This window comes from Meles meles, chromosome 10 (genome assembly GCF_922984935.1).
Source record: "Meles meles chromosome 10, mMelMel3.1 paternal haplotype, whole genome shotgun sequence".
NCBI classification, from domain to species: Eukaryota; Metazoa; Chordata; class Mammalia; order Carnivora; family Mustelidae; genus Meles; species Meles meles.
Window position 1 is genome coordinate 3,302,475 of NC_060075.1, and position 21,848 is coordinate 3,324,322.

Below are 21,848 nucleotides of genomic sequence, written 5' to 3' on the forward strand. Positions count from 1 at the left end.
GGGCAGGCATTCTGCGGATCCCTGCCGGGCCGTCACCGTCACGGCCAGTGCGCAGGATGGAGGCCGTGTCTGGTTCCCGGAGGGAGGAGAGGTCAGTGGGGAAGGACGATGCTGACCGGGGCACACCGCACTCTCTTTCGTTCTCTCCTAATCGCTCACGTGTAGCACCGGGGCCAAATCCAATGTCACAAAGTGGATGGGGACAGTGACAAGGACCATCCTGGAAGGCTTCCTGGAGAGGGACCGAGGAGACAAGGCTTTCGGGAATAGCACGCCGCCCCACAGAGGCTGGGTGTGTGGAGCTCAGGAGGATGGACTCTGGAGCTGGGCTTGGGAGATCCAAAGTCTGGCCCCACCACTTGCCAGCTGAGTGACCTGTTTCCTCATCTGTAGATGGGGAAGAAAACGGCATCTACCTCTCGGGCCGTCGTTGTAAGAGTTCCAGCAGCCGACGCCCGTGAGTACCTGGTGTCTGGGCCCTGTCGGTGCCCCCTAACGTCCAGCATCACAGGATAGTGGAGCCCAACGAGGGGGCAGAAGAAAGGCAAGCAGGACACGCGCCTAGGACCAGACCGACCCTCTGGCCTCGTGTCTGGAGAGCCCGGGCATCTGGTCACAAAACGCCTTGAGGTCAGGGGATCCTCGTGGGTCCTGGAAACTGAACAACCAAAGAGCAGCTTCCGTACGGGACCCCAGCCGGTCTTCCGGCCTCGCTGGGACAGACTGCGGGGCACACGCCGGCCAGTCGGGGCCTAGGAGGGTCGTGGGGATATTCACTGCACGCTTTGTAAAGCAGCTGCAAAATGACGTTTCCTCTGTCACGAAGCCCCCGCAGTCCCCCGCCCCAAGTCCTCCCGACTTATAAAAACCAGGCGGTGAGGATCAGCGTTGGGAAGGCAGGGCCGATGCCGGGCCCTGCTCTGACCGCGCGTCCGGGCAGCGCCGATCGGCTCCCCCTTCCCGCCAAACCGCGCAGGCGAACGTGCTCGCTCCTGGGTCAGCAGGGGCGCCCCCAACCCTCGACACGGACACCTCGGTAGGTACCGCTCCTGCCCCGGCCGTCCCCACCTCCAAGGAAACCCAACGGGAAAAGTCTAAGCGGTTTGCTACTGGGTGAGCCAGTGGATCCGTGGAAAACGTGGCACACGACCACGTCTGCCTGCGGTGTCCTGCGGCCCCGGCAGTCCCAGACCCCGTGCACCCACCGAACAGGACCCAAGGTGGACGCGGCCAGGGACTGCACCGGCCGATCTCACATCCCCAGTCTGAGCCTCCTACAGGAGGGCGCTGAGACAGCCCGCCGCAGGCGCCCCAGGGCACCGGCCAAACGCTGTTTTAAGTTCAGCTCCCGAAATGCACTCCATGTGAGAAAGAGACAGTGCTCTGCCCTCATATGCCGACCGGCTTTGATATTAATTCAATAATCCATACAGTGATTGGTTTAGTGTCTTGGGGAAAATATATTACCAACCCTTCCCTGCCGCCCACTCCTGTCCCCGCATGGTCCGGGATGGTTATCCCAGCTCGAACTGAAGCCGCTCCGGGCTGTGCCTTAGCCCAAGGACATGCGGTCACCCCTCCAAATGGGTGCTGACCACGGGCTGCAGCTGGACAGCCCTTTCCAGACGGGGGCCGTGGGAGGGAGACAGGAGGAGTGAGAGGCAGGGACCAGCTCGGGGACAGCCCAGCCACCGCGTCCGTTGAAAGCTGCTGTGGTGCCCGCTGCCTCCGGCCTGAGGGGCTCGACCCGGGGGCGGGGGGATGCCCGCAGGTAGGAAACACCTGCTGGTTCCCTGGAAGAGGCTGACGCAGAGGGACCCCTGCCTGGGCGCAGCTTTGCGTAGTGGTCTATGATCGCACGTTTCGGCATGAGGAAGGCTCGGAAGGTGCCGGAAAACACTCCTGCCCCTCGGCAGCCCTGCCCGGCGTCCGGTTCCCTCCCCTCCACGGCCAGCATCCCCCCCTCCAGAGCAGCACCTGCGCCCCCCCCCCCCGCCCTCACTTGCTTTCGGCACGTCCTGCTGTTCAGAGCCACAGAGCCGCCGGTCAGGTGGGCCATCGCGGAGAAGCGAGGGGCTCGGGAGCCCCTGGGCCCGAGAAGGGTCCGACCCTCAGCCCACGCCTCCGTAGGCTGCGGCTCCTCTGCCAGTCCTTGGAGAACGCCCTGTGGCGGGAGCCCGGAACCCCACAGACCCCCTCCCCGAAGGCCACTCCCTGCAGACAAGCCTGCCTTTGCCTCCTACACTCGGTCGGGGACAACAGCCGACCCGCCCTTCTGCGCCCACGCCCGGCCCGGCAGCGTTGCCATTCTTACCGTTTCTCTCCTGCCTCCCATCCTACACCTGATCACCCCTTCCACCAACGCGGCCGTCCCCTTCGACACCGTCCGACGTCACCCAGCTGGTGGCGTGACCGGCGCACGGCCTGCGGTTTGTAGCCACGGGCAATCCAGAATGAACGCAGGCACCGCAAACCTGCTCTTACTGACTCCCCCTCCCGGAGCGGCCGCGGCAAGTCACAGAAACCGGTACAATCCCACCGGCCCAGACCAGCGGCCCCAGCCCAGGCCTTCGAGCCCTCACATCCCTCACCCACGAAACGGAAGGAGCAAAGGAGTGAGAAGCAGGAGGGAGACCCAGGGCAGAAAGGTCCTTTGCAGATCTTCAAGGTCACAGGGCTGCCCCTTCCCCCTCACGCAGGGCCCACGGCACCACACGCCACAGGGTCACGGTTCCGGCGGCAACTTTGGCGACGACAGTTCTGGACGTTGCCGGTGTCGAGAATGCTGGGGACGGGCGCTCCGGGGTCTGCTCACCCTCGAGGACACGGTGTGGGCAGGGACAGGTGGGAACACGGTGGAGACAGGGAGAGCGGGTTCCCTTTAACCTGTCTCCCCACACCGCGCCGGCCCGGGGCCTTTCTGTGGCTCCACGCATCCCCCCCCACCGGCAGGTGGGCTGCTCCCTCCTGGAGAGAGTTCCGGCTCTTCCCCTTCACACAAGCAAACCAGACACCACCGTTCGCTCGGGGCCCGTCGTCCATTCATTCTCATCATTACAGTGAATCGATACCTTGGACGACCGAGGGGCCCACGTGGTGCCGCGACCCGCGAGGCGGCAGCCGCTGGACCGTTAGTGCCGCCAGCCCCCACGGTTTGTCCGCTGCTGCGCTTGCCACGGATCACTTCCCATGTGTTGTACAGACGGGGCCGGAGCATCGACCAAGGAGGACGCCGTCCCGAAGTCCCAAGCCGACGAGGACAACTGTGTCCCCGTTCTGCGGGCCGGTACCAACAAGCCGGGAGGAAGGCTGGCTTCACGCAGTGTCAAGAAACACAGATTGTTCCATTTTTCACGAACACGGGGTGTTTCCTGACAGTGACAACTGGCGCTTGAATGACAGCTGCAGTCGGCTGAGTGCCCAAGACAGGACCGGGGCCGCGGGGGCCGCGGGGGGTCACACCGTTCTCCCGATCGTCTCCCCGTGCCACTGCTCCCGTGGCACGGATGCGGACATGGCGGCAGCTGCCCAGGGCCCGACGCACTGAGACTCAGACGCCCGCGAAGCCGTTGAGGCAGTGGAGGCCACCAGACTCCAAAGCCCGACTCGACCTGGACACCAGCTGCACGGGACACTCAGCTTCCATTTCTGGGCAACTGCGGGTTCACCGCATTCCAAGAACCTGGGACTTCAGATCCAGTCGGTGGAACAGGCCACATGCACCGTAGGGCAGACTGTGCTAGGAGGGAGATGCCAACGGAATGGGGCTGGGCCGCCTCTAACCCAGCCCTTTGGTGCAGAGGAAGGTGGACCGGCTTCTGCCCCCAGCCCACTGCAGGCCTGGGAGACAGTGCCAAGGGGCATGGCCTCGGAGGGAGCTTAAGGGGTCTCCCTGTTAGTTCAGTCCCCCAGGGCGTCCTGTCCCCTCCTGCCGTCCCCCCGCAGCGTTTCCCTTCCGAGATCACCCCGTATGACGATCACGGACTCACCGGCTATGAACACAGAGGGGAAGGGATCTGATGATTTATTTCTCGTCCTCTCGGCGAGTCTTTTTCCAAGATAAAGAGTGCATTTTAGTTTTGTTTTATAGGATCCGCTGTATGAATATGTTTGATTTTGTGCAGCGATCGGCAGAAGAATTTGGCTTCTTTTTACGGTGACGAGCAGCCATCCCAGGGAACTGTCCCTCTGCCAAAATCCAAGCAGCTTACAGAAGCCTCCCGTCTAGCCAAACGTCCCTGTGCTCTGTTCTCTCCTCGTGCTTTGTGGCCAGGTGTGGTCCAAAGCCAAGGGACAGGAACGGTTGCGGCTGTTTGTCACTGTGAGAATAAAATAATCACAGGCAGGAACTTCCATTTACTAGTGCTTGTCATGGAGCTTCTCCCAAAGAAGGGCACAGTCGACCTGGGGGCTCTCACCGGGGGTTCTCTCACCAGGGGGCTCCGAGAACCAGTCCCCAGCTGGGTCAGGCTGGGCTCACAGGCCCCGTCCTCACTGCAAATGCGAGAGCTCCGCTTTCTCCCTCTCACGGAGACGGCGGGCCGTGTCCCGCTCCAAAGACTGGGGGCTGGGGCTTCCTGCGGGACTCTGGGCCGACAGAGTGTTCTTCTAAGTGGTGCCGCTGGAGCTCGGACGGAAGGTGCCCTCGCCCGCAGAGAGGACCGGCGGGGCCACGTCCTCCCAGATGTTCCCACGGCACCGACGTGAACAACGGTCTCTGCTTCCTCTCATGGGCCCGCACTCCCCTGGGCTCGGGCTCATCCTTCTCCCGTTGGTTTCTTCTCTCTGTGCGGATGACAGTGGCCACAGCAGCCGACACCCAACTTGGTGCTGCGGTGGCCTGTGTTCCCGGGGCTTCCCCGGATCGAGGGGGACGGGCAGGGCAGGGGCCCCCAGCCCGGTGTGGTCTGTCCGAGGCGTGACTGGACACGCACGGCCCACAGCGGCCGGGATCCTCCCACGGGGACGGCGGCGGCTGCTACCCCATTTTACAGAGGCGGCGGCCGAGGCCCGAGCATGCTGACAGCTCGCTGGAAGCGGGAAGCTCGATCCAACGGCAGCTTTGAGGGCTGAGTCACTGACCCAGAACACCAGGATGCGGCAGAGCCCGGCTTCGCCTCTCTTCTGGGCCCGCCGTGCCCTCCACCACCTGCCGGGCTGGCTGAGCGCAGAGCCGGGCCACAGCCGGTCTCCTCGGCCCCGCTTCTCCCAGGCCGCGGCTTGGGCGTGCGCATCTGGAGAATCCTTCCGCGGAGCGACGCCTCTCAGCGAGGCAAGACGCAGACGGTAATGCCGTGCCCTGGGAAGGGGCTCTGGCCGGTCCTAAGGGACGCGGCCCTGGGTCCTGACGGTGCGTAAGGGCCTGCTCCCTCCGCCCCCACTACAGAGCACCCCGAGGAATCAGGGTCCCGGGAAGTCGCAGGAGACATAAACGACGTGCCTGATAGATCTGCGTTCAGAAATAAACGGCCTCGTTCTAAATACAGAAAACTGGTCCTTCCTGCCCGCGTCCTCCGCCTCTCTGCTGCCGCTCAACGTTTTATCCAAGGCGCCGGGAGCAGAACGAACGGGGTTGAAAGAGAAACCTGAACGTCGAGCGGGGAGGCAAGTGGAGCCTTCCCCTTGCGAGGCGGGCTCCCCCGCTGATCCGCGCCGCGGGACCTGCGTGTTACACACCGCGAGCATCTCATCTCACTGGAGCTGTCGGCCACCTGGGGCCGCCTCGGCCCAGCACCTGCTCCTGCACCGGGCGCCCGTACCCCCAGGCCCGCCACCAGAGGGCAGCGCGGCCCCCGCCTCTCCAGGGAGGGAGGACTGACTTCCTCAGGGTCTGATTCTGGTCCAGGCCCCACCCGTGGAACAGGTTTTCATCCCGACCACTGGCTGCTAAGCTGCGGCTTCTCCCGCTCTCCCTCTGATCATCCTGGGGCCGGGGAGACACCGCGCTCTCTCTGCCGCTGTAGTCCACCAACAGGACATTTTCAAGGAGCTGCCTTTGGGGGTGGGTCATCCGTGGCCTTGGACGGTGCCCTGGGCTCCACACGTCGGGGTGAGCTGGGCGAGCCCGGGCTGTGCCGCATCCGGATGGGGGGGGGCTCCCGCACACTGTGCGGGAAGGGCAGCGCTCTAAGAGCCCGGCAACGCCACGGGGAGACCGTGACACTCGGCGCAAGTAAACGCGACGTCCTCACGCTTTCGTTAAAGTAGGTGTTTAATTAAGCAGTTACTTGGAATCCAGCTTTCCGTCTCACACACGCATGCACACACGAACACACACACATCTGCACGCGCACTCAGGCACTCCCGCCGCCTCTGTAGCTCGTGTCCTCCGTCTGGGTGCGGGCCTGCTGCGGGCCATCTCAGGGCGGAAAGCATCCGTCCCTTTCCCGCTCCTGCACTGCGCGGGCCGCAGTCAGCCGAGGCCCTTTATGCTGCAGAGGTGGTTCCCGGTTCCCCAAACTCTCTTTATGTGGTTTTCAATTCCCTTTTCAGCTTTCCTTTCCCTTAATGATGATTTTTCCAGACTCAGTTAAATGCTCTAAGGAACTGAAAGTAGTTCTTGTGAAACCCCGGCCCGCACAGCCTGCACCCGCCCGTGCTGGAGAGGGCGCGGAGCTAGGGAAGCCGCTGGACGGACCGGGGCAGTTAGGAAAACCCCCGCCTCGACTGTGCTGCTTTCTGTCGCGTGTCTGGCTCTATTTTGTTTTAATGCACGTGGTCATCCAGGTAGGACACGTCATGCTTCCTGAAGAGCCCCCAGAAACCTTAATTTGTCTTCGGGATAAAGGAGAATTTCTGGCATGTGGAGGATTTTGGGGAGCAGATGCCAAGCCCTGAGGTCTCTCTCCCCTTAAGTTCCAGAGCCACGTGGGGGTCCCCGAAGTCCTTGCCAGGGCTTACGAGATGCCCAGGCAGGCAGAGAAGCCACAGGCTAGGGGTGCCGAATGGCTGTCCGGCGGGGGGAGCCACAGAGCCTGACTGGAGGGTCCTGCTCCGTGGGCGCCCACCCTCCACGCCCTGCCACATGGGAGGGAAGGCTTTGCCCATCAGAGCTGGACAGGGAAGCCCGGACACCTGTCTTTCATGGGTCCTCAGGGAGGTGACCAAGTATGGAGAGAACAACAAACATTCGAATCATCAGCTTCTCCTCTAGCGACTTTGTAAGTCTCCCCAGTGGGACGAGCTTACGCTGGGTCTTACCTTGCAGGATCTGGTGAAAGACAGAAAGGGGAGAAGAGACTGGAGACCACGTATGGGTAATACCTTGAAGGAAGGACATTTGGGAAAAGGTTTAACGAGCTCTCGAATGAAGACATTGAGTAGCTGCTCGGTTCTCTGATTTCCGTGTTTTGTCGTCTTAAATCGGAACAGGTCACTCTGCCCAGAGAGTCCGACCTGAGTCGGAGGCCTGTGTCACATCGTCAGGACTTGGTTAAACACCGTCTTGAATTATGTGAACTTCCTGGAGGCGGGTCCGGATCGTCGAGCATCTTGGCCACGAGGACCCTGGGGGATCTGCTGCGGGGTCCGTGCACGGACCCACACCTGGCGACAGGAGGAAGTGTGCTTCACGAGAGAGTCCCGGCTCCCCAGGCGGCCGTCATATGTCCATCCTGGAGGGGAGGTCGGAATCTCATGCTCCCTCATCTCCTTCCCTTCCGCTCTGTAAAGGCCCAGGCTGTGCTGGGCACCACCTTCTTGGAGTGACTAAGTCTTCGAATGTCTTCCTCAGGGAACGGACTTTGTCACATGCAAATTCCTCACCATCCTCACTCCGTCTGGAGACACGGGATCGAGGGGCACCACCCGCAGGAGGGGAGAGGCTGGCCGGTAATGGAAGCCTTGCAATGGGGAGGAAGGGAGGCCAGAGCGTGACTGGGACGGTCTGAGCAGAACACACACGAGTCCAGAAAATGACAGAGTGGAGCAGAGGAAGGGTTGATCTCGAAACTTCAGCAGTCTGGCCGTTTGTCCTGCCGGCCAGGCAGAGCCTGCCTCCTCCAAGAAGAGACGTGACCGCCTCCTGGCCAGGTGCCTCCCCAGGAACATCTGTTTAAGATCCTAACACTTGACACGCTTCGTGTCCACACAGGGGCTTGGGTTTGCTATAAAAAGAACAGCACGCTGGACGGATTTGTTTCATTAAGAGCTGAAAGGTCACACCTTCTTGGGGAGGAACCAGCACCCGGGGGTCCCCAGGCTCGGGTACCCATCTTCCGCTGAAGGGACAATCCGTGGAATGCACTCCGATTCGCTAGCTCGAGCACAGAGGGAGCAGGTGCCGTGTCTCCCTGGAGATTGCTGGGTCCCCGGGCTCTGGGTGTGCTTGGGGCTCAGAGTCCCAAGCTCGAGTCGCTAGAGACATCAGGCTTCCACGTGTGACCTCTGCCCGATGCAAGAAGCACTTCAGGACAATCCAACACAAGGGCAGTGACCTCCCCCTGCTTGACCTTCCCAGGACAGCCTCTTCCAGGTTGGGGAGCTGAGCGGGCCCGTGAACGGACCTGAAACCTGATTCCTGCAGTCTGAGGCCACTGCTCGCCGGTCACAGAACTGGTGACAAGACTGAGTCTTCTCCATGCCTCCAAGTTCAGGCTGACCTGACGTGGAGAAGCTGGGCAGCCGTTTCACCCACCTGTCCCTGTCCAAGGGCAGCTCTGAGCAAAGAGAAAAGTTCTACTAATAATACAAATTTTATATAAAGAAAGGAAAACGGGGTAAAGGAAAGAAAATCAGGCGCATAGCTTTAAAGCAGATAACTTCGGCAGAGGGTAGAGAGAAGGGGCATCGGCATCACCTGAAACGCTGTTCCTAATGCACAAGTGCCCTGCGTGTGGGAGGGAGGAGAGGGAGGGAGATGGAGACGCTCCCTGAGCTCCATCCCCACTGCTCACGACAGGGACCACCACAGCAGCACATCGGCGAAGTTCACGTGAGGGCAGGCAAACAGCTCACTGTGCAGTCGCCCGGCTTGAGTACAGAGCCGTGTCATCTGACGTGTTTACGGCGCAGGTACTTAAATATGAAAATGTTAGCGGTGGAAAGGAGTTTGGGGTTTTCTAGTTGATCCCAGCAGTGTTTTCACAAAAGGGAAAAGAAACTCAGGTCCAAATAGGTCAGGAAACAGGCCTGACGACTAAATGCGAAGGCTTGGACGGGGTGTCTGGTCTCAGAGGAAGCGATTTCGGGTACACGTGGCAGAGACTGGTCCTCCTTCAAGCACTGGCAACTTGAGATTTCGTAGGATTGCTGACAAAACCCTCAATGTAGGGAACAGGTGGTGGGTGGTGGGGAGGGCACGTGTTGCATGGAGCACTGGGTGTTGTGCAAAAACAATGAATACTGTTACGCTGAAAAAATAAATAAATTTAAATACTGAAAAAAAAAAAAACCCTCAATGTTAGGGTAAATGGTCTAGTGTCCCAGTGATGTGAGAACACAGAAAGACTAAAAGGAACGGGAGCTCCAGAGGGTATCAAGGATTTGAGTCACAAACACTCAGATCTCATTAAGCCTCTGTAACAAGAAGATGGAGAAGGGCTTGTCTTAACCTCACAATTGATGCGTAATTAAAAAAGCTTAAAAAAAAAAAACCCTTGAACATCATATATTATTTATCCAAATCTCTCAGGATTAGGTAATTAATTGTCAGCAAAACTTCTCAAGACCAGTGGGAATTCTTCCCATATTTTGAGAGAACGTCCCGCCTTGGGCTTCTCTTATTTCTGACTTCACACGCCAACCAGATCGTGTCTTCCCGTTGAACTAAAACCATCAGTCATCTTGCTCGGACACAAACAGAGCCTTTGCTCCCTTTTCAAATGAAGACTTAGCTTCTGCCCCCAAGAACCTGTCTGCTCACGGGGAAGCACGTGCACTAATTTACGTGCTCCCGAGAGACACCAGGAGGAGCGGAGCTGAACGTGAGGTGCACGCCTCACTCGTCAACCTTCCCGTGGAAGCGGTCACACGAGATGTGGTTCCGATCATTCCCCTCAGCTAAGCCACTCGGCGGGCAGTGCGGTGAGTCGTGGTAAAAATTTGTAGATCCTGGCTGTTTCTTAGACCATCCCGCCTTAGTGGTATATGGGTGGTCCAAGGTGAGGACATTGGCATTTCTATTTTTAGTAACGTGCCAACATCCTGTCCTGTCCTCCTCCCGCATCCCCTGCCTCCCAGCGTCCACTCTAACCAGCCCGGGCCCATGGGATCCCCTTGGCTGCTGCTGTTCTCCGGCTGCTTTCTGAAGTGATCCGCTAACCTTCTCACGGATTCCGAGAGATCCCAACATCCCGGCCGAGAATTCCTCTTCTGCTCTGGGCTCCGGATCTGAGGTCTGCGGTTTGCAAGCGCAAAGCCCAGACGAGGAGTTTTAAATGCTACTTCTCTGTGTTCTCTGGTTCTCCCCACTTCCTGGGCCCTGCTCGTGAGTTATGGATGACAAAACCGTGAACAGAAGCGCCCACTGATGTTGTTTCCAGGCCTGGGACGGGGGCAGCCCCAGCAGCCTGGGACCGCGGTGACCACGGGGAGCAGGACCCCACCCTACTCAGACCCTGATCTCGGGGGCACGTGTGAGCACGGCGAGAGAGCCTCTTTATTGCTTTGAATTACGGAGGTGGTGTTTGGTTTGCTTTGATTGTGTTTTGCTATTCGCAGAGACCAATCCAATCCTGGCTCCTTCCCATCTCCAGATGGGACTTACGTCTGGGGAGGGGAACGCTGCCCAGCGTCAGTCACGAGCTCCGTCTTCGCACTGACCCCAGGGCAGACTCCAGATCGAATCTCTCGTTTCCCCACACCGAAGCTGGGTTTGCCTCGCAGGGTCCCTGGCTGCCCCCTCAGATGCCACGGCCTCCAGCCAGAGACTCCAAAGGCAGAGTACTGTTCCCTCTTTAGCGTGTCCTGCTGCCTCACCCTGACCTCAGCCAGATAAGCAGAAGAACACCGAAGACTGACTTGGATAACTCCCCAGTCCCACCACCGAACTGTCCATTGCGTAGTTTAGATGGAAACTCCCGGCTTGTGCGCTCCGGGTACAGAAGGAGTAAGAGATTACATTAAAAAACCCCAAGATGACCAGTCACCGCAGAGATCAGGAGGGAAGTGAAAATCTGTACAGGGAACAAGGGGACCAGAAGAGGGAGGTCATGGGCGAGGACGTCCCCGTCTCTTGGGAGAAGTCCCCAACGGGGCTGCACGGCCATGGCGTCCCCTTGTTCTGCTGTGGGTTCTGGAGACGCTGTGCTTTGGGGGGTGTGGGTCCGACCTTTCCGTGACAAGAGCACCTTTGTTCTCTCCGTGGTAGCCACCGTCCATTCCGGGTGCACGGGCATCCGAGTCTTGCCGCGTCTGAGACCTTAGCAACCACAGGCAACCCCGCTGCATGACGGGCCCTGCCAAGAGTGGGCTACGCCACGGTGACGGTCTGCTCAGGACCCGAGCAGGGACTCCAGCCTATTTGCAAAAAAGGAAGTGTAGAAAGTGCCACGAGAGACAGGTGGTTAGGGGTCAGGTCTGGAACCACTGACCGGCTGCGTGACCACAGAGGACTCACTGACCGTGGGTAAGGCCAGTTTCCACGGCTGGGACCCAGGCTGGGGTCGTGTTTTCTTCACAGGCTGTGTGCGGAGGACTTGAGGCGTTTGCTCGTGTGGCAGGGTGTGCAGGAGGCAAGTGGGCGTCAGAGAGACGTTCCTGGTCCCACTCCTCCAGCGGGTAACCCCGGCTTGCTTTAACGAGGCGGCCATCTGGGTCTGGGCGGCTTGAACCCTGTAGCCATCAGGTCCTGCTCGGAGGGTCGCCGGCACCCTGGTGTCAGCCCCAAATTCTTCATCTTTGGGGATAAACAGTGGAACATTGTTAATCCGAGGTTCAGAGTGATTGTTGCTTTTTGATAACGAGGTTGTTACATTTGCTGGACGTCTGTGGCCACGGAGACCCTGACGACAGTGAAGGGAGGGGGACCAAGCTGGCTTCCGTGGGACACTGACTTCCTCAGGGCAGTTTCTAGAATGTCTGGGTCTAAGTTTGGAGCTGAGGCAGCACCATGAGGACAGGTCAGAATGGCGTGTGTGGGAGCCACGCCGGCAGGATGGTCCGGCGGGATCTGAGAGGCACAGGATGCCACGGGCCACAGACGCACCTGGACCAGCCCCGCGGGCCAGCACGCCCTTGACAGCCAGTCACATCTACATTGGCCATCTTAGTCCCCCCAACCATGCATCTGACGCCTTCATCCCTTGCTGTGGACCCCTGTCCAGAGTCTGGAAACCTGAAGTGTCCCTCCGTGGATGAGGACAGTGTAGACAGAAGGAGCATCCCCGTATCGATGTCGGAGCTGAATGAGGGGTGAGCAGCTGTAGGTTTTCTCTGTCTCCACAGGGAACATCTAAATGCTACCCAAGTCAGAGTCATCAATGCTTTAGGGAGCTGGAGCCCGGGGTGAGGCAGGAAAAATGCTCATTTTAGTTACATTAAATACCGAGAGTGTTCAGCTTATTGTTCAGAATGACTGCCCTTGGGTTTGGCCAATGCTCTGTCCTCTGGTGCGTCACAGGTCCGTGGCTTTTCCAGATGCGGAGTACATTTCTACAAGCACTCCCGAAATGTGATTTCTTTTTTTTACCGAGTCACAAGACCGTGGTGCTGGTAAAGGACACAGCTGTCTCTGTGGCGGGTGCCAGTCAGGAGGGAGGAGTGGGAATCCAGCTCGGTGAACCTCAAGGCAGAAGGAACGTTGCCGAAGAGATGTGCACGTCTCTGCGCGTACCCGTCGGGCTGGTCTACAACTCAGAAAACGTATTTCCTATATAAATGTAGCACAGGCGATAATGTATGAGTGGACAGAGTTTAATCGCTTTCAGAACTGACGCTGGGGAAGAATGAACTACACATTCGTGCTCCCGACTCCTGGAGATTCTAGGTGAGCATGTGGCCTTGACTTCTGCTGTGTTTCTGGTTTGGGGAAACTACAAGGTCCGGTGACGGGAGGTTTGACGGGGATGCTCCCCCACGCCAGGAGCTGTGTTAAGAACTGCAACAGCTGATTTAATTTCCTTTATGGCCTTAGAGGGCACGGATTGCTACCATCCTTGTTTTGCAGACGAGAAAACAGAGGCCCGCAGATTGAAACCCGCATCCGAGTTCATGAGCTTCCACGTGGTGAAGCTCACGTCCAACCACAGCTGGGCCATCCTCCCGGGGCAGCTCCGTCAAGCCCGTCCCAAGCCTCTGGCCATGCGCCGGCCGAGATTTCTTGGTCTGACCCAAGATTTCCCATCCTGCCAATCAGAGATGTAACCGACACGCAGTCTGAAGAACCACGCGTCTACGGTTTGAATAACACACAGACGTGCACACAATTCCAAGTCCATCGACGACGGGCCACATCACGTCGGTTAAAGCTCTCAGTCCAGTCGGAGTGACGTACGACGGGGGCATCGCTCACCTCCATCCATTCCCAGGGCTCTTCTGAGCAGCTGGACTGCCCCAACCGGGAACGTCAGAGACGGTTACTATGAGCCGTCGGGAATCTGCAGCCGCCCTGAGTCCACACGCCCTGCAGACCCTCATCATCTGCGTGTCTGTTGGGAAGTTTCAAGAACGGCTTCAGAGGCATTGGAAGCTCGTTCTCACCGGTGAAATGATGTTGTGCAATACACCCCCAGCTCCCTCCCACAGTGCCAGGCTTGGCTGTGCCCAGAAGACAGACTGTCACCGGAGTCCTGGGGGCTCGGTCTGCTTGTGACCCCGGCCGAGCGGGCGCTGGACACACACTGAACATCGGCGTGTGTTAAAGCAGACACAGCTCCCCGTACTTAACAAGCCACAACCCTAAACTGAAGTCAGTATGCGTGTTCCACGGAAAATAGGGCTGGAGAGCTTTGTTTCGATCTCGGGCAACGGAGAAAGTTCCGTGTGACGCGGAGGAACAGGGAAGAGCCGTCCCCCTGCGGAAGAGGCGCCGAGTCAACCCACGGATCTGCGCAGAGGCCTTCGCCATGGTGACGTCTCTTCCCATGGAAGCTTTCCCCAGCAACAGCCTTCGGTAGATCAGAACAGTAAGGCATGATGGAGTCACCCCAAAACCTCCAATCAGGAGGTAACTGATCTACCCGCCTGGGCCCCCTGGCCTTTTGGCGATGTCTCTCAGAGCACCTCGCTGGGACAAAACGCTGCCAGGTCACCCGTGCTGACCCCGGACAAGACGCTCCGGCAAACACTGTCAAGAACCACAAAACAGGCCCGAGTCTCGTCCCGGCGTCGCAGGCTCCGGACTGAAGACTGAACCTGGCACAAGACGACACGGGACCATGCTTTGATATACGTGGGCAGCGCAGGACACACCAGCCTAGCAGAACTACAGCAAGCCTGCCCACAGGGAGAACAGTGCTTCTAGAACATTCCGAGCTCAAACATCCACAGCAGCTGTGGGCAAAGGGCCTCGCTAGCCAGCCTTGCCACATCCCCCCTCCTCCACACCAGCTCCCGGGTGGGCCCAGTCAGCCCAGGGCCCGGTGGACAGGGATCTGGGGGTCCCGGGTGGGCGGACAGAGGGCGGAGGGCCATGAGGGCCGTGGCCCCGGGGAGGAGCACTGGGGGCTCTAGGAAACGGAAGGACAGGGGCCACAGTGGGCACTAGGCATGGGCACAGCGGAAGGCATCGTGGTCTGCAGGGACTCTTCCCGAAATACGGGCACCGTCACCCAGGTGCCTCTGACTAGACGGATCGTAAAACCACGCTGGAGTTACGCACACAGGGAAGCTAGCTGAGGGCTCTACTAAGCATTGTTCCTGCTGACTCCCCTGAGACAAGGCTGCCTGGCCACGCACGGTCCTCGGATCTGGCCACATCCTCCAAGTACTTTACGCTCTGGGCACGTTCAGGTTAAAATCCAGCCGTGGGATCGCATCTGTCCCAAGCCACATATTACGTAAACACCCTTCAGGCCCCTTTCTCAGCTCTGCCCATCATCCCAGCCCGATGACTCCTGGCTGTGCCCGAGTTCACTGTCCCTCTCGCACCCACCTGCGTCGCAGAGGACTCAAGGAGATCGGGGCTTCTCTATGTGGGGCAGACCTGGTTCTCAAGTGACCCCAGCCCCTCTCACTCCCCCTCCGGGCTACGAGCCATTTCGTGACACCGGCCTGTCGGTGAATAACGGTACTGATCTGGGAGCGTGCACCTGACTGTTGGGACAGCAGAGAGATGGTCATCTCATGGCTGAAACACGGAATGACTGCAAGTCTCCTTAGAAATCCCGTGCTGGGGGCGCCTGGGTGGCTCAGTGGGTTAAGCCGCTGCCTTCGGCTCGGGTCATGATCTCAGGGTCCTGGGATCGAGTCCCGCATCGGGCTCTCTGCTCAGCAGCAAGCCTGCTTTCCTCTCTCTCTCTGCCTGCCTCTCTGTCTACTTGTGCTCTCTCTCTGTCAAATAAATAAATAAAAAAAAAAAAAAAAAAAGAAATCCCGTGCTGGACCCGCACGCCCCGCACACACGGCAGCGTTGGGGGAGACGGAGACGTCGTGAACAGTAAGATGAACCTGCCCCCGTGTGAGTTCTTGACCCTGGATCGGAGCTCTCAAAAACACCCACAAAAAACCCAGGAACATCTTCCTTTTCCCTTCTGGGTAGCTGACCTCAGTAAACCTGAACACAGTGTGGGGCACCAAAAGCAGGTTTAAATCTTAGACTCAAGTCAGAATTCGGTGTCACTGTGTGACGTTTGCCCGGAATAATAAAACCGGGGTTGTGCTTTACTTATCAGAATCAGTCTGTGGCCACCACGAGCCAAGGACTCCCGCGAATCGGGGAGGCACGCGGCGCTGAGTTTCCAGCTTTCGTCAGCTGGACGGATGCTCCCACGGGTGGGCGCACACCTCTGCTCCAGGAGCTCAGGGTCCCGGCAGCCCCCATGTCTCCCGTCCCTCTGGTCCCTAGCCGTTGGCATTCCGAAACGTCCAGTGCGTTAAGACCCCTTTGGGGCAACAAAGCAAATCGATGATGCGTTTGCGATTCCGAGCCCATGGATGGCAGGGTGGTTCCCCCGACCCAGCCTCGGGTCTCCCCGGATCTCACCTCTCCAAGCACGTCAGGCCATCTGCAAACTGTCAGCACGTTCCCCAGCCCCCGTATTTTTTTCAATTTTTTTTTTTTTTTTAGAAGAAGCATCTGGAAGTGAAACAGTTACGTCACAAGTCACAAGACCATCTTCCAAGTCTACCCGTTGCTCAAATAGGAACCACGATTCCTCCGGGCTCTCAGGCCCCCGGCTGGAGAAACCCGAGCTTGGTGGTCTAGAACCTTCCGGGGACACCACTAAGCAGATGACGCTGCCGCATCAGCTGTGACTGATGTGAACTATTTGGGGTCCCGTTATCACGCCAACACGATGGTGTGTAAAGGCCTGGAAGAAAAATCTCCTTTCACTGGATTTGCTGAACCAAAAGCTTAACTTGAATTGCCGAGCAATGAGCTTTTTATTTTATTAGGAGGATACTAAAAAAGATATTTTAAATCTTCTGGTTATGGGTTATTTTTTCTTCTTTAAAGGAGATTAGTCCCACAGCTGTCTAAGCTCTCACAGCCAGGCTTCCAGGAACTTTTCTTTTTTAGGGGGGCTTCGGGTTGCTACTGCATAGAACTTTCTGGAACGTGGGGCCAACCACGTACAGGGCTGGCTGTGCGCGTGACCAGAGTGGACACTGGCCAGTTACCTTTTCATACCAGTGACACCCTCGGGTGGGGCCCAGGACGATACGGGCCATAAAATCTTCAGGTCGATTCTCCCAGGGCCCAGAAAGCAACTCAGAACCTGGAATCCTAAGTGCTCTGAGCCTTGCCAGCCTCACATTAGAATAAAGTCCCTGGAGGGGTGACCGGCCTGGAGAGGACCACCCTGGTGGGTACCTGTGTTCTGGCACACCTGCTGGGAAACAGGCCCTACGACATCAGGACTGTCGTGGCATCAGGAAGGAGACTCGGGTAGTGGGTGGAACGGGAAGGGCACGGAGGAGCTTTCCGGGACGATGGGATGCTCGATGCTGTGCTCGGGATGCAGAATATATACGTCCGTCAGACTCGTATCAAACTGTGTCCTTGGGGCACAGTTTGATACGAGTCTGACGGACGTATATATAACCACCTGGGTGGCTCAGTGGGTTAAAGCCCCTGCCTTCGGCTCAGGTCATGATCCCAGGGTCCTGGGATCAAGCCCCGCATCAGGCTCTCTGCTCAGCGGGGAGCCTGCTTACCCCTCTCTCTCTGCCTGCCTCTCTGCCTAGTTGTGATTTCTCTCTGTCAAATAAATAAAATATTAAAAAAAAAAAACAACTGTTTCCTGAGGACGGTGCATTTCATCGTGTACAACGGACACAAGAAATCAAGTCGGAGAATTTCTGCTTCGGAGACCTCCGAGAGAAGCAGATGGTAACTGGCACTAAGCTTCCCTGTCCCTCTGGTTTTGGCCCACTGGTGCACATAGACTCGCGGCGTGGTCCCAGCTTGAGGAGTGCACAGCCCTGAGGAAAAACGGTATTTTCTGGGCTTGATCGTTCCTTGACCCGGCCTGGCATGGGGAACCATCCCTGTGGCCATGTGGCCTCAGGCAGGTAGGCTCAGGAGAATAAGCTGCTTATCGGCTCAGCGCTAGCGCAGAAAGATCCTGACCCCACCTGCATTTGTAGAAAGGACTTGCCCTGGACTTGACCAGTGATTATCCCCCAGCACACGTGCCTTAACTGTGTGAACTTGGCCGATCACCTGAGCTTCTCTTGCCCCGTGTGGGGGTCCGGTCACACTGCTGTTGTGAGGCCAATCTGTGCTGCAAGTCTGCATCCCCCAGAATTCACCTCGAAGCCCGAGTCCCGGGTGGGGTGGGGTCTTTGAGAGGGGAAGAGATCACGAGGAGGGAGGCCCCATGATGGGACTGGTGCCCTGATAAGGGGACGAGGAGACCAGATCTGTCTCCCGCCTCCGCCATGTGCCGGCACAGTGAGAAGACACCGTCTATGAGCAGAGCGGTGGGTCGACGGACACTGGCTCGGCCGGCACCCTGATCTTGGATGCGTGCGGCCCCAGAACCGGGAGGAACAAAGGCTTGTTTAAGCCGCCGTCCACAGTGCCCTTCAGAGCTGACTCAGATGGACAGACGGCTAAGGGAGGCAGCAGGTAGGAACGCGCTCAGAACAGTGACCGGAACGCGATGGCGACCAGTCAGGACTGTTGCTGTGACGATGGGATTCTCATCAGCACGGAGATGGATCGTGGATGTTTAAGAAGAGAGCCTCCCGCGCACATTTTTAGTTACTCAATAATGCATCCAGGCGAGAACTGGCACCAGAGGAAAGCCAGCCGGAGAAAACACCCACCACGGCAGACGCCCTCGCAACCGCCGATCACCCGGACCGGCTTCTTGGGAAAGCTTTGCCCCTCGTTTCTTCTCCAGCTCTCGCTTCCACCCCCAGCCCAACAAGGCACCCTGCCTCCTGGGGAGGGGCTCAGGGACTCGAGAACACTCTGCGTGTGCAAACCTCCCAGGACAGCGCCTGCTGCCCCTTCCCCCAGGACCTCGGGTTCTAGAAACTCGGCACACCTGGCCACCAAGTGAGGGCTCCAGTGACGGCCCGATGCTCCCTGAACTCCAACGGCATCTCTGTAATCCAGCAGAACCTTAAGAAACTGGAGATTAAACTGGACTGAAGTCCAAGAAAACGGCCCGCACTGCCGTCAGGCAGCAGCCCCCAGCCCCGTCCGGCCCGCGAGCGGCTCACCTTCATACAGCCAGTCGCTGAGTCCGTTGTAAATCACGCCTTCCTTCCCGGTCGACACCACTCGGATGGCCTGCTTCCCGACGTGCGCACAGTAGTAGATGTTGTTTTCGAAGATAAATATCTAATCAGGAGGAGAGAAAACACAGGGTTAGCCCAGGACGTGGCTGTGAACAGGGTGTTCTTAAGAAATCTGAAGCCGGTGACGTGCTTAGCTTCCGCCTGGTGCGTTTCTCTGCTAGAACAAGGCGGCGCGGGGGTCCTCTGGGGCTCACCCGCGGCGCCCCATGTTTCACGTTACGCAGTCTCCCCTTCCCACGGTTCGCCACATGCGCTCATCTCCCAGGACGGGATGATCCGCAGTCTCGTCCTTCAGGGGCTTCCCCGCCAAACCGCGTCGTCTGTTCCTACTCTTGTGCTGTTCCTGGCGGTTCTGGGCTCAGACCCCGGAAACCTGGCATTTACTCATTCGGTAGTCACTACCGTTAACAAGGGACAACTCCTCCGTGCCCCTCACCGGAGGTGCCGTGTTTAGTGGGGTGGGACAGAGAACGGGCTTTCATTCCACTTACAACCCGGCAAAGGAGACAAACGGTACCAGGAGAACGTTCTGATGGGGAGAGGGGAGCCCCGGGAACACGTAACAGGATTCCCTAACTTAGGTCAACAATTCACCGAGAACACGACGGAAATTTTTCTTCCTGTGGAAAAATACACACGACACAAAATTCGGCACCACGACCACGGTGTAGTGTATAATTTGGTGGCATCGCACATTCACACGATTGTGCCACCATCACGTCACTGTCTCCAGGACCTTCCCGTCACCCCAGCAGAGACTCTGTCCCCACGAACGCTGACGCTCGCGCCCCTGCAGCCCCTGGCGCCCCCGTCTGCCATCGGTCTCCACGAAGCTGGTGACTCGAAGCATCACGAGTAAACTGAATCACGCAATGTCTGTCCTTCTGAGACTGGCTTATTTCGCTCAGCGTGAGGTCCTCCAGGGTCCGCCATGCCGCGCCAGGTGACGGGGCTTCGAGAAAGCTCTGTTTGTACTGAGGGCGCGGCGAAGAGTAGGACATAGATGGGCCGAGAAGCTCAGTGCGCAGAAGAAACAGCACGGAGGAGAGCCGAGCCGGTGTGGGTGCGGGGTGTCGGCGGAGGTGCAGGGAGGGGGGACAGGGAACGGCCGGTGCTGGCTCCCGCAGGGTCTGTCCCCTCTCGTGGAACCCCACCAGCCACAGGGGCAACCCGGTTAGATGCGAGTCTTCTGGTGACGAGAAGGCAGGGGGGCCGTGAGCGGGGACTGTGTGGCCGGCCGGTCATCTCACCAGGGGTGCTGGGGACACCAGCCGGGAGGGGCCGCTGACGGCGCTGAGTGAACCCAGGTCTGGGTGAAGGGCTGATGCAAGGCAGAGGTGCTCCTGAGCCACTGGGTGGCGGTGACCCCCTCGTGGAGGACAGGACAGTCTTGGTCAGTGGTTCTCCAATGCTGGTCACTAGCATGATCCGGGGAGCCCTTAGAAACCCCACTGCCTGGTCTCCAGCCCAGCCCCATGATCAGTATCGAGAGGCGAGAGCCGGGAATCAGAATTTTAAAGAAAGGTCCCGCGTGATTCCAGCGTGCTGCCAAATGGGCAAACCTATGGCCCAGGGAAAACCCAGTGTCTCCTGAAGCTCTGTAAGAGCCGGCAGAGTGTCCGTGCCCTCGGAGTGTCCTGCTGGGCCCCGAGTTTCCGCACCTGCTCCAGCCTTTCGTGTCCACAGGGCCACGTCCACGGACTCTGAGCTGTGTGGACCAGGCACTAGACTCAAACCAGTTGTTTTTCTTTTAAAAGAGTCTATAAAAAATACTGTCAGTGTCTTTTAAGAGACCACGGAGAGAATGCAGGGGAGGGTGGAAATATTAACTTTTTTTTTTAATTAAAAACGCAAAAAAGGCAGTTTCCCAGATGGCTCTCACCGATGGCAGATCTGAAAGCATCAAGCATCAATTTCTGCTCAGGCCGCCTGGAGCTTCCGGGATTCACTCCAACCGGGAAGGAGCCGGGAAACTCCCAGACACACGTACACACCCTGATTTAACTTCCGTGGCTGTTCTCGTGAGTTTGCCTACGGGGAAGATGTTATTACTGAATTTTAGCCTCTTTTATGTATTCTAAGCCTGTAATAAATGTCTGAATCAAATCAGACTGCAGCCAATTAATATTTTGAGTGAGTAAAATGTGCTGTGATAGCTGTTAAATCTTTTATCACCTTGTTTTATTTTTAATGGAAGGAAAATGAAAAGAAACACGTGTAAGGAAGAGTGTGCTGTGCTTGGGAGACGTTTTCCGTTTTCCTCCAGAGCTGCCAGGGGAGCTCCCGGGGTCGGAGACGGGGGCCGTGCGCAGCTCTGCGCCTGGTGACGGGGACGGGCAGGGGCAGGATGGGCACTGGGCCCAGCGGCGGCGTCCTCCACTCCCAGCCCTGCTCAGCACACAGGCCATCACCGTGGTTGCCAGCGCCCTGGGAGCACCTCGATGCCTTCCCTGTGAGCGGCCGCTCCGGTCCCTGCCTCACCCCTCGAGGTGCAAAGACTTTAGCTCCCCTCCTGCAGGGCTTCTCCCTTACCCTGCTGGGGCTGATCCCCCCGGGGTCCCCCACAGGGTGCAGGTGTCCCTGCTTCCTTCCCTCGATGAATCTCACGCGTCCCAGTCCCGATCCTGTTTCCTAAACCTGTTCCTGGAAACCTGCAGCGGCTTTTCTGGGGCGTGGGACAGCGTTTAAACGTCTGGTCCGGGGTTCAAAGCCCTCCAGGACTCCAGCACACGGGCCTGTCTCCCTCACTCTCCTTCCCCTGCAGGAGTCATGGTGGTCCGACGACACAAGGGAACCTGCGCGGGAGAGGCAGACCCAGGGGCTCACATTTGCAAACGGGGGTCCCAACTGTACCAGCCCGGGGCACAGAGCTCCGCGCCCCAGGCCGTGGGGGCACAGAGCGTGCACGACGTGACCCGGGCTCGGATTCTTCCCCTGTCCCTGGAGATGGCAGCAGAAGCTGACGCTGGCGGGTGTGACGAGCGAGCGGAGGATGG

General features: G+C 58.4%; 1 protein-coding gene across 4 annotated transcripts in view; it reads right to left on the bottom strand.

The window, feature by feature from the left end:
- The window catches only part of DPP6 (dipeptidyl peptidase like 6), an 864,911-nt gene that overhangs the window by 97,509 nt on the left and 745,554 nt on the right, over positions 1–21,848 (bottom strand). For all 4 annotated transcript variants that reach the window (XM_046020968.1, XM_046020970.1, XM_046020967.1 and 1 more), the window contains exon 8: positions 18,775–18,895. In XM_046020968.1, the coding sequence (XP_045876924.1) occupies positions 18,775–18,895 (121 nt within the window). The remainder of the gene's footprint in view (positions 1–18,774; positions 18,896–21,848) is intronic.